At 40.5% G+C, this 12,873-nt stretch overlaps 1 protein-coding gene across 1 annotated transcript in view; it reads left to right on the forward strand.

Moving 5' to 3' along the window:
- The window catches only part of SORCS3 (sortilin related VPS10 domain containing receptor 3), a gene marked incomplete at both ends in the record, with an annotated part of 300,986 nt that overhangs the window by 271,709 nt on the left and 16,404 nt on the right, over positions 1 to 12,873 (forward strand). The window contains 3 exons of the mRNA XM_084265556.1: positions 680 to 851; positions 8,105 to 8,291; positions 11,175 to 11,308. Coding sequence (XP_084121682.1) covers positions 680 to 851; positions 8,105 to 8,291; positions 11,175 to 11,308 — 493 coding nt within the window. The remainder of the gene's footprint in view (positions 1 to 679; positions 852 to 8,104; positions 8,292 to 11,174; positions 11,309 to 12,873) is intronic.

Below are 12,873 nucleotides of genomic sequence, written 5' to 3' on the forward strand. Positions count from 1 at the left end.
TGCCTTTCATATGAAAGTTTGCTGTGAATATGGGATGTATTTACAGGAGCCCTGGCCAATATGACTGCTTATATCCCTCTTGACAGAGACCAGTAAAAAAATAGTGGGGGTCTGCATCATCTTAACCAATCCTGTGTTTTTACTGTGAAATTACTAGAAAGGATTAATCCCCCTCAAAAAACATTGAGAATAGCCAAGTGTCTTGCAAGTTAGCTAATTTCTTCCAAGAAAAGCCAAGACAAAAATCCTTGAATCATTTTAAAATTGGACTGGACAAAGGTCTTGTAAGATCATTCCAAGTGCCTTCTAGCAGAGTCAGACTAAATGTAATAAAAAGCATTTTAAAAGCTGGGATGAAGGGGCAATCCTGCAGGCAAGGGGAGTTGGGGGAGTTCTCTGCCTTTCATCAGGGCAGAATAATTCACTTCCACAATGTGTGTCTGCTCTCAGCGAGGCTGCTGAGAATCTCTGGAGAAGGTTGGATTGCGGTTTATTTGGCTTTCTCCAGCTTTATAAAATGATAGGTTTCTTTCCTTCTCCCTTTCAGTGAGAGAGTCGTGCAGGCAGTTAGCCTTCGGAAAAACACATACATTAATATGGAGAAACAAAACAAAACCAAAATAAGGCGACTTTTCCACCCACCACTTGAGTCCAGTCTCCTTTTGTTACTGTTCCCCAGGTACCGAAGGATTGTGTCTAACAACTGCACAGATGGCTTGCGAGAGAAGTACATGGCCAAGATGGAGAAATGCCCTGGAAAAGCACCTCGGGGACTGCACATCCTCACTAGTGATGGGAAATTGGTCACGGAGCAGGGACACAATGCCACTTTCATCATCCTCATGGAAGAGGTTTGTTAGTGGGCTCAGCAAACCTTTCACTGTGTGTCAGGACTGGCACTCTTTTCCTTCATCTGCCAGGCTGCAGAGAAGAAAACAGCAATCAGGTGGGGTCAGGAAATGACAAACGCTCTTGGGATTTAGGAGAACCCATGAAAGAGTGCTATATGTGAAATATACCAATCATACTGGGTCAAAACAAAGGACTATTTGGCTGCTTATCTTGTCTGCCAATGACAGTGAAGATGATGTTGAAGAAAGATACATCTGGTCAGAAGTACATTCCCCCACTAGCTTCTTGCTGCCTCCAGTGAACTGCTGTTTATGGTATTTGTGAGCTGGAAATGGTGTCTCTATGCTTAATAATTCTGTTTCTGGGATGAAAAGCTTTAGATGAAGCTTTTCTGGGAAAGGTTAAGAACAGTAGAGAACATTTTCAGACTCACAGTGAGCAGTGAGGAACATTATTGTTTTGGAGTAGGAATTGAGCCTTCTCAAACCACCTCCGAGCTGCCCAGCCCTTTTCTGTTCTGTTGATAATATACAATACTTGCTTCTGTAGCCAAGATTAGTGTAAGTGATAGCAGGCCATGCTGATGCCTGAGGCATCAAAATATTGAGGCGGTTCTGGTATCTCCCACAGTCAGGCACCCCTCTAGCAAACATGTATGGTGCAGCCTCTGTCACTAAGGCTTGTGGCTCAGTGGAGGGTCGGATAGCTAAGGAAGGCACTTGATATGTATTCAAGCTCTCAGGAGGGTTTTTCAAATGATATTATGCCTCTTCTGGTCTGTGATTTGATTTAGTGTTTAGGGATATATGTGACTGCACCACAAAAAGCTGTGCTGTGTTTGCAGCTGCTGTATTGCCCCACTGTCTTCTGACTGGCCATGGAAAGTGCCACTGGAGGTCCAACAATGATTTTCCCACAATTACTAGTGTTACATGTGTTTAGGATCCGCTCACAACCTTACTTCTAAGATTTCTGGGTGTCTCAGGAGGGGCAGGCAGTGAATGAGGTGGTGTTGGAGAACCACAAGTGCATTTTGCCATCTACTCTGTCCTGTGTAATTCATTTAGTCCTAACTGGAGACAGCTAGGAACCAGACATGTCGTGGTCATGAACATAAGAATAACAACACCAGGACAAGCTAGATGCCTGTCCCCTAAGTATCCTCCCTCTGACAACAAGCAGCAGTAGGTCTCTGGGGAAATGATACCATAAGCAGTGCAATCACAGTGTCTCTTCCTGTCCCTGTCCCAAAAGTAGCCTCCGGTGGCAACTTAGACTTTCAAGAATAGAAGCTGTTGTAAATCTGAGCATACTGCCATGGAGAAGTTTTTTCTCATGATACCTTGTGTGGTTTTTTTAAACACATACACTTGTATTGATTTAAATTCTTATACAGTAACTAAATGTTTTCTTGGGAGCACACTAATCTGACAGAGCGTCTTTACATGCTTCCTCAGAGGTTCATGCATGCGCTGCTTTTATACAAAGGGGAGTTCTTGTCTACCTGGCTGATTCTTTTATATTCTGCAGACTTGACATGGTAAGACGATTTGTATAGACACTGTGAGTGGGAGTTCAGAAAAGAACAGACATAATCTAAAAATTAGGAATCTAGTAGTAATTTATTAAGGAACTCAAGCAGAACTGCTGCATACAAAGAATGATAAACAGATGGGGAATAAGGCAGCAGTGAAGGTAGCTGAAGAGTTGAGTCTCTACAAGGCTTTAGAGATTGAAGAGGCAGCTGAATAAATATGTGAGGGCGTTCATTCGATGTCCTTTGTTGAAAAATAAGGATAGTTAGAAAAACATTTCATTGAATCAATTTTTTTCTAAGGGAAGAGGATTTTCAAGAACATGTCTTTGTGGGTGAACAGCTTATTCCACAGAGAGTTGTGTGTTTAGCTTGTTTCTTAAAAGAATAGATGTTGTAAGATGAAAAAGAACACTTTATATTTTGGGCAGAAGAATTCCAGTCTTCCAGTGTGAACCCAAGACAAATTAATTGCCATCAAAATATTCCTTGTTAATCAGAAGAAATATTTTCTGTAGAAGTCTTAATTATTACATACCTTGATGTCATACGGATTCATTCTTGCCACCTTCCACCTTCTCTGGTCGCTCTGTGTTCCTGGTGGGTTGCCTACACTCACGTTGTGAGCCAGCAGCGCTCTGACAGGCCCTCTTAAGGCTGCATCTCTGTGGTCCCTGTTTGGCCTTCCTGCTGTTTCAGACTAACCCTGATCAGCAACTTTGTGATTAACCACCAGTTCCTTTCCGCCTGCTAGTGCACAGCCTCAGTGTATTGATGTGACTGGCCTTTGTGGTGGCCGATGGCAAATGAAGCCTTTATGATTGTTAATTGAAAAGTACATTTTCAAGATTCACAGATTTAGTAAAATTGCTCACAGTGGTAATTCAGAATGTGGGTATGGCAATGACAACAAGCAAAGAAATGCAGAATGACTGATGATTTTGTTGTGTGTTTTGGAAATACAGGGCTGGACTGAGATTTGAAGTGTGTATATATGCAAGTTTAATCCAAGTTTGAGTATGAGCACAAATAGTAGACTGCCAAACTGCTGTTCTTGACTGCATCTATGAATCTGTTTTTGCATCTGATCTTTTTCATGCATCCCCAGTTTCCCTCTGAAGGGTACATAACCCCCCCTCAGGCCTAAATGTTTGTTTCTGTGGCAGCTCCAGTTACTGAACTGTTCTGTTCCCTTGTCTTTTGTTAATGCCATCTCCTGGCTTCCCTCTTCCAGTAATTACAAGGTGATGGCTAAGTTATATAACAGGGTTGTAATTGCAAGTTAGCTGAGAAGGCAAGCAGTGACTATTCAAAAAACAAGCCTGAGCAAGTATTGGAGCTCTGCACATCTGTTGGAAGACTGCTAAACTGTGTTTATAGAAAGAGATACCCACATCCATGTTAAATTTTTATGCAAACTGTTTGGGAGATTCATTAGAAAAGACAAATACATCATGTATATACACTCCACTCCCCCCGACCTAAACATATGTTGGGTGAAATATAGCTTTCCTGAAATCAGTGGGAGTTTGGCTCTTGTCCTGGTTTCAGCTGAGATAGAGTTAATTTTCTCTCTAGTAGCTGGTATAGTGCTGTGTTTTGGATTTAGGATGAGAGTAATGTTGATACCACACTGATGTTTTTAGCTGTTGCCAAGCAGACAAGGACTTTTCTGCTTCTCATACTGCCCTGCTAATGAGAATTCAAGGGGTACCCAAGAAGGTGGGAGGGGACACAGCCAGGGCAGCTGAGCCAAACTGGCCAAAGGGTATTCCATATCATACGACATCATGCTTACTATACAGCTGAGAGGTGGGCTGAGAGGCAGTTTGACTCGAAAACTAGCTGACTATTTGCTTCAGTTGGTGAGCAATTGTGCTGTGCATTACTTGGTTTATATTCTTTCATCATTATTGTTACTGATGATGTTATTATTATCATATTTTCCTGTCCTATTAGACTGTGGTTTCCCTTAACCCACAAGTTTTACCTTTTTCTTTTTTTTTTTTTTCTATTTTTTCATTTCCTCCCCCATCCCAGTGCTGTTGGGGAAGAGTGAGCAAACATCTGTATGGGTGTTTTAACTGCCAGCTGGGTTAAACCATGACAGCTCTTAACTTCAGAAGCCCAAAATTTCAACCACTGTTCTTCTGTACAGTTTTTGTCACTTTGCTAGTGTGGCTTCCAGGCAGGAAAACTGTCCCAGGCCAGTCTTGATGGGGAGATGATATTGAAGAGCTGTTCCATGGCAGTACTCCTCTCCACCCATTCCACTACCCTTTGCCTGCTCCCTGATTTAAGTACACAGAGTTCCAATCTTTGTGAGAGTCCCTAGTTCATTCCCTTTTGATAGTTTACGGGGCTTAAAGCAATAAAATGTGCCTTTTGAATATATATGGAAAGCAATGATTTTTTTTTTCCATTTGGAATGCCTCTGCTTCATTTCTGTTTTCATTTATATTCATAAACTCCAGAATATCTGACATCATGTGTGGGGCTAGCACACTTGTTTCAGTATTTTGTATACTGGATACAGTTGTATGGAAAGGAGAAAGAAAACATGATTAGTGTGATGATCAGGCTTTGCATTGAAGACCCAATTCTCATAATTGGATGGAAAGATTATCTGCTGCTGTTTAGTCATGAAAAATCTATTCCTGCTTCTCCACTTCAAACTTTTTTATTTCAGATAGAATCATATTGGAGAAGCAAGGAGGAAATAGAAAAGAGGCATGAGAGAGGAACTGCTGTGATGAGTGCAAGAGATTCCAGCCTGAGGTCACCAGTGATGAATCCAGCCCAGATCAAATTTTTATCTTCTGTTCAGGGTCGTCCATATGAGATGAACTTGTGGTCTTAGTACATTCCCTTGAGAAGTGGTTTTGAAAGGTTTAACAAGCTGTGGGAGCCTTTCTGTCAAATAACTGAATATCCCAAGAGTGTAATTTTGCCCCTGCTAGAGAATTTTTTAGAGTGACTTAAAAAACCCTCTGTCAAAAGGATGTTATTGGCTACTCAATATTATAGATAGGTTTTAGTGTCACTACCACTCTAGTCCTCTATGTTTTCTTTCTGGTTTATACTGTATTTTTAATGTCCTAGGACGACAGCAGTGAAAATTGTGCCTTGACAAAGTCAATAGATGAAACTCCTCTGGCTTGTGTGGAATGGGAATGATGGGGCAAGGAAGGAAAGAGTTTTAACGTGTATAACCAAATAACCCTATTTCAAAAACTATGTGTAATAACCCTGATTATACAGGGGAGTACCTGAAGATACCAAGAATACACTCAAGGCCAATTCACATCTGAAAAATGCCCATCCTATGCACTGATTTGTTAATGCAGACGTGACCTACAAGGAAGATAAAGTCTGTGGGGTATGCTGTGGTCCTGATTATTGGCACAGGGGACCTGCTTCTGTGTAGTCTGGCTTCTTGACTGTGCTTCCAAATTTCCATCCAATGGACAAGATCAGGTGCACTTTCAGGACTGGGACCAATAGCACGACACCGTATCCTGCCTGTGTCAATAGTACTGTTACCACTTACATAGGCTGATGGCAACTGACAGTAAGACAGCAGCTCCTGTGAGTTTAGAAGGCAAAAATGGGGACCTTTTACCTTTCATGGATGTTTCTATCTCTTCCGGGGCCTTTATTGTGCACATTTGGTCTCAGTTGCTGATCATTTGGGTCAGAATAGCCTGTAAGCCATTTATTCCTCATTTAACAATCTATTTTTCCATGATCCAGCTAATATTCTGCCTTTTTCCAGACTGTCCTGGGAGGATAAGGAGTTATGATCCAAAATGGATCTGTGCTTTGTGTGAACGTATTCAGACCATATGAAATACCGCCTGCAGATGTGAAGTTCATAGTCAGAATTTAGGCTGCGAGCCGTGTGTTTTGCTGTGCATGAATAAACTTGAAAACTGCTGCTCAGAGTAAAGCTGATGCTGTCAGCCCTAGAACTTTTAGGGACTGTGGCATGTGGGGTTGTCCAAAGCAGTCTTCTCCCTTTGTCTGATCTGTGCAGTATTTCTAGGAAGTCATGGCTTATTTTGCACAATAGTTGTCCCAGAGGCTTTAGTAAAATCTGTGAGTTCAGTGGTCTTTTCCAGTGAGCCCAGGGATGCAGGATCCGATGGTATTTGAGCTGGCTGTTAAGAGGTTGGAAGTACATCGCAACTGGCTGTGAATTACATGGTTGCTTCCCTCCCCTAGATCAATACGTACTGGAACTGCATGCTAGCTTTGATCCTGACTCTGTGCACTTACAGCTCTAATAGGGTTTATAAGATAGCCGTGAAAAAAATATGAATTTCCTAATTTTCTTTTTTTTACTTTGGAATCTCACTCTTACCCTCAATACTATCTGGGGATTATTGTCAGTTTTGGGCTAGCAGCGTCTCCAAAATGTATTGGTATCTTCTTCACCCATAGCAAATACAGTGGAGACCTTTCATGAAAGGAAATTGCTTGGGCCAACACATCTTATATATATATATATATATATCTACAGAAAGCTGCAGAGATTTAATCTGAGGTGTAGTTTTATTTCAGTTTAGTGAAATCACTGCAGTGGACCTTAGCTCCGTTTAAATTAGCTGTGTTTTGTGTTACTTTTAGTCGGCTGGGGACAAGTATAAAATAAGGCTGCAAGAAACTCAAGTAACAGACATTTCTGAAGTTCAACTACAGTGGTTTAAAGCATGATTTAAATTAAAACAGTGCAGCTGCTACCTCTAGACAGTACCTGCAGTGCTGGAATTTCTCATCTGTTGTTCCCCCCTTCGTTTAATAGCTGTCATTGACAGTAATCCTAGAAGGGATTTTCTCATCATCTACTTCATTCTCCTGTGTATCTGGGCCCTATCTCTGTGTTGACTGACATTAGACAAAAACTGTCAGTCCTCACTGTGGGACTCAACCTGTATAAATTCAGCCATCCTGAAGTTACATGTCTAGCTGAAACTAGTCATCTAGACTTTCTGTCATCAGGGTACATGGATGGATATTTGCAGATGATTCATTTCACCTGTCTCCGTTATTTTAGGATGGGATGTGTTGGTGTCTTGCTGTCTATCTTGCTCTCTCTTTCACTGACTATATAGTAAGCCTGAAAATCAGGCTTAGACTAGATTTACAGCATCTCAGTGACTAGGTTGTGTTTTTAGGAATATTTTGAAGAGCCTGTTCAACAATTGTCCTGTCTCCAGCGTGTTCCCAATGCACCCATGTGCACCTGGGGATTGCTGTCTGATTGTAATCTAGCCTTCAATCAGGGTAGTGCCTTCCATCTCACTGCCTCTGATGGAGGTACTTGTACACCACCCATTCAGTGGAAGGCTGTGCAAAGCCCTGGCCACTTCAGTGCCATGTAATCCCCAACCATGCATTGCATGAAATGATTCAAATATGGTCCCCTTGGTATATAAGTTTGGCACTATCCCATCCCAAAATCTCTAAACCCAAGGTTGGGGAATAACATCTCTTTAAAAGTACAAATGTTCTGTTATTCTAAGCATTGCTAGTATTTAATTACCTGGTGTTGATTTGAGTCTGGCCCCTTTGGGACTGACAAAACAAAGCTAGCTTTTCTGGTAAAGTTACAAGTTTGTGTTCATGCCAATAAAATGGAACTGAGAAGTGGGATGGAGAGTAATACAAATCACTCCTTATCAGCCCAGATTCCTAAACCAGCCTTCTTTGTTGCAGGGTGATCTCCAGAGGACAAACATTCAGCTTGATTTTGGAGATGGCATTGCAGTATCCTATGCTAATTTCAGCCCTGTGGAGGATGGCATCCGGCATGTGTATAAGAGTGCTGGAATCTTTCAGGTGACAGCGTATGCAGAGAACAGCCTGGGCTCTGACACCGCTGTCCTCTTCCTGCATGTGGTCTGTAAGTACTTCAGCTGCTAGATTCCTTGGGTGAAAACCTAACCTCACTGAAAATCCCTGCATCTTCAGTCACGGCTAAGAATACATGCAAACCCACCAGATCATGCTCTTCCAAAGGCTGTGATTTTCAGATGCTCTTTGATCTTGTTATGTAAACTTTATTTAATGAAGAGGAAGGGAAGTTTCTTTTAACACAAGTATATTTGCAGTTCTCACAGATACAGAGAAAAGTTTGAAAATGTTTCTCAGGCTTTCTGAAAGGGTCAGAGACCAAACAACGTATGAAAGAGTCCCAATCTACTAGATTTTTAGTCAGTTATTCAAGATTTGTGAGTTATTGGTGTCTGTTAAGTAAAACAGAAGTGTTATGCTGGCCATACTTCTGGGGTGGGAATGTACTGAGGACTAATGTGCTACTTTTCATAATTCATGTGTTTGACATTTCCCTCCTGTTTTGTAGTTCAGTGCAATTTCTATCCACTTGGCACACAAGCAGACTCAAATTAGGGCCCCCCAGCTGGCTTTTTCAAAGCCACAGGAGAAGCAAAAGATGCAGAATGCAAGATGTCACCAAGAATTTACTAGTTGTTTGTCCTATTCTCAGGCTACTAGATCTCCTGGGCTGGGTGCTCCATAAATGTACCTCATAGGTTTTACCTCTCAAGGTGCTCAGAGTCACATCTGTCTTCCCCCTTAACCTGTTAGAATGTCTTTAGCCTGTCTTACCTTTTTCCAGAGCTTTTGTGCTGGAAGGAAGCAAGTCAGAAATTTCCAAAACTCAAAAACTTTTTTCTTTTTAATTTTAAACTCCCAGTGTGAAGGAATAAATGTTCCTTGAAGCTTTTATTATGCTCATAATTCCCTCAAAGTCAATCATGGCTGCATTTAACAACCTGTTATTAGAGCATTAACTGTTTTTTCCTTCACCTTGGGCCATTAGCTGACAAAAGTGATGGTTACCTGGTAATAACAACCATGGATTATCTGATTTTTCTCATAGGAACTGCTTTTTCATGCTGAGGATTTTAAAGCGGAATGCAATGAGGGGCAGTTGCTTGGTCTGGTTGTGCTACTATACCCTCTTCATCAGCAGCCTCTCAGATCTCTCTTGATTTTTATAACATTCTTAGGTGGTCACCTTATTACCATTATCTCCAAGGAAATATTTTGCAAGCATTTATACACGTGCTAATACTGAAATTAGATGATACCATGGTACTAGACTTTCAATATATTTGGACATACTAGTCAATATAGGAGGCTTGACCTTGAAGCTCATGTATACAGACAAAAATGTCTGCTATATAAATCACACTTATTGTATGATTTACCTGGTGCTGGAATCCTGTGCTGAAGAAAAAGGAGACAGAATCTCCTTGGCCTCAAGCAACAACAGTTTTCTGCACTGTAGCTTTGTCAGTCATCGATTGACTTTTCACCTTTCTGGAACCTGCTGTCAAGCTGCTAATCTCTTCACTTAAAGGAAGTGAAGATATTTGTGGTTTTCCTCTTACATGCACTGTCACAAAGCATTTGGGGAACCTGTGGTTCTTGGGAACCCAGAGTGCTTGCTATGGGCAGCTTTCAGAAGTGCCTTGCTGGTAGAGACCCCTTGGGAAAGGGGGAATAAAAAAGAACAAGTTTTAAGAAGCCAAAAGCAAGAATTGTGTTCCATTGTGCTCAAATGCTGTATGCTCTTGTGGTAAAAGAACAGCTCTTGCTCTCCAAAATCCTTGTAATCCAAGTAGGTGGAGAAATGATTAATATCTCCATTTCATGCTTGAGCATGAAATGGAGATATTAATGAAATAGCTGAGAGGTAACACAAGAAGATCGTCCCAGTTAAAATCAGCAAATTTCCTGCTTCCCAGAATTAAAGTATCAGTTAAAAAAAAAAGTGTCTCTTCTTTCTTACTTCATCCTTTCCTTCTCACAGTGATCGTCTATCAGTTTGCTGTGTTTTACAAGATACCATCTAGAAAGGCTCAGTAATGCTGTCTGATGTGCAGCAGTTATCAGCTGAAATTCAGTACCAGTTAAAACAAAAAAATTAAAACAATGGAGATAGTGAAAGCTTTAACCAGACTAACAAACAGAACCTCAATCTTTTTTTTTTGCAGTAGAGGAACAGCTTCTTGCTGGTGGACTTCATGTACTGGACTTACTCAAGACATTATTTATTAGGCTCAACTTTGCATCCATACTTTGTTATATTTAAAGTTTTTCCAGAAAGAGCTTCATCTGACAGTTAAATGCTTTGATGCATAGTGGACACAGCTTTCAAGTAGTTCCTGACTTTTTGCTAGCGATAACTGACTCCCCAAAGACTTCTCAAGGTCAAGCGAAAGTCAAAAACATACTAAGGATTTGGACACTTTCTAAAGAATTCTCAGGGTGTATTTAATCAAGTTATAAATGCCTCTCATATAATCAGATTTAAGCCAACCTGGCTAAAATGATTTTCCCACAAATCTTGGTAGCTCAATGGGTACATTTTAAAGAAAACACCTTCTTTCTCTCCTGTGCTCTATCCTCAAGAACTCAGTAACAGCTTACTCTAAGTGCAAAGCCAGTTCATTCTTCTACCTCAGACAGCGTTTAAAAAATTCTTCTAAACACTATGCTAACCCTTTCTGAAATTAGCAGTTTTGAAAATGTACAATTTTTACTCCCTTAGAATTAAGAGTGAGGAAAAAAAAGTGATTTTATGTTTATTAATCTGATCCCTTTTTCTCTTGCTTATTGACTGCTGAATTTATCTTGTATTGCTGTCACTGGCAATGTAAGACACTTGATTTATTTAAAGGAAAGATTCTTACTGTTCACAACTGCACAGGGAGGATTTAAGTCAAAGCCTCTAATAATGAACTCTCTCCTCCCACAGGTCCAGTGGAGCACGTCCATCTGAGTGTCCCCTTTGTCGCCATCAGAAACAAGGATGTCAACATTACTGCTGTAGTTTGGCCCAGCCAGGCAGGCACGCTTACCTACTTCTGGTGGTTTGGTAACAGCACCAAGGTACAGCTGCCTTTTGGTTCATTTTTATGTCCTAAGCTTGTTGCACCAGGCAGGAAACTTCCACAGGCCTAATAAAAGCTTCTTACCTTTGCTTTTTTTTTGTATTTTAGTTTTTTCTTTCTCTAAAAGGGGGGTGTCATTATCTGAACTTCAGCCTTTGAGAGTTTATTTTCTCCTGTCTTTTGTTGTTCTTTGGAGTCTTTACTTTTTTACATCTGGTTGTTACTAGCCCTACTGAGGTTTGAAGACCACTGTTATTACCAGTGTTCACTTGCAACTTAACTGAATTATATATCGCTATATATGGGATAATACTGGCTTTCAACACAGTGTTTAAAAACTGCTGGTGTTCAAATAAACGTGGGGGTTTCCATTATGTACCAGTATGCAATATATAATGCTGCATTCCAACACAATACTTTAAAGCTGTCGGTGTTCAAATAACCAGTTGTATCTAGAATTTCAAGCTAAACTCTCAGTGAATTATTTGTGTCCATCTGTGACTATTGTTCAGTCTTGAATATATTAGAGAGAGAGGTGAGATTTCTTTGTAGTGAATTTTCAAATGAATTCAAAGTATTATAAAGAGAATTTTTTTATCAATAATTTAAGTAAGTGAAACTACACGTTGTGGCCATGCTTTCAAATGGAGAGAACAGGATTGCTTATTAGTTGCAGTTTTTATTGCAGGCTTTAGGAGTGAGACAGCTGACACAGTCACTATCTTCCATTCTTACAGTTGTGAGATGCACAGCTGATAATTCTGCAATGTACTATCTCCTGTTATTTAACGAAAGCAGTTTAAGTCACATCGTCTATATTATTGAGTTGCAATTGAAGGTGGGCACTGAGGTAAGATCACAGTAGACAAAAAAAAGAGGATTTTACATGAAATATGGAACTTGAGATAGAAAGTAGTGGGCACACAGGTGTTTTGTTTTCTCTTTGAAAAAGCTTCTTGCCTTCTAACCTCTTACCCTAGCTATCAACAGTAGAAGGAGAAAAAAAAACCCTAAACAGTAAATGCTGTGTCTACTGGGATTTTACATCAAGTTTGGAAGCTCACTGTAAGAACTCACCTGTTTTTGTGGAAGCATGATTGAGGTACCAGAAGAACTCAGGAATAAAACCCACTTAATGAAACTTGGCAAGCTGCTGTGCCCTAGCTGAGCTGTGACAACCAAACACTTATACACGTGTAGTCCATGACAAGTACCAGGTAACTGTGCACTGAAAGAGGGAGATGCAACATCACATTACAATTCAGATATGTTTGGCTCAGTGATCGCACGTGGACAGCAATTAAAGTACACCTGAGCCAATTAAGGTACTGGCTACTTGATCATCTGCCCAACCCCTGCAGTGTAGTCAGTTGTTAGAGTTTTTCTGCCCTTGCTTTTGTCCTTAATATAAAGTTGTTGGTGAATAGGGACTTTAAATTATTTTTTTTAAAGCAGTGATGTTTGCTGAAAATTTCCATACAGCTGTCATGGTGCTTGTATCTGGCTTACAAATATGATCTGTTATCTGTTTTATCTTCTGGCTCAAATTTCAGACTCATAGGC

The sequence above is a fragment of the Gallinula chloropus genome (genome assembly GCF_964237585.1).
Source record: "Gallinula chloropus genome assembly, chromosome: 5".
In the NCBI taxonomy this organism is placed as follows: Eukaryota; Metazoa; Chordata; class Aves; order Gruiformes; family Rallidae; genus Gallinula; species Gallinula chloropus.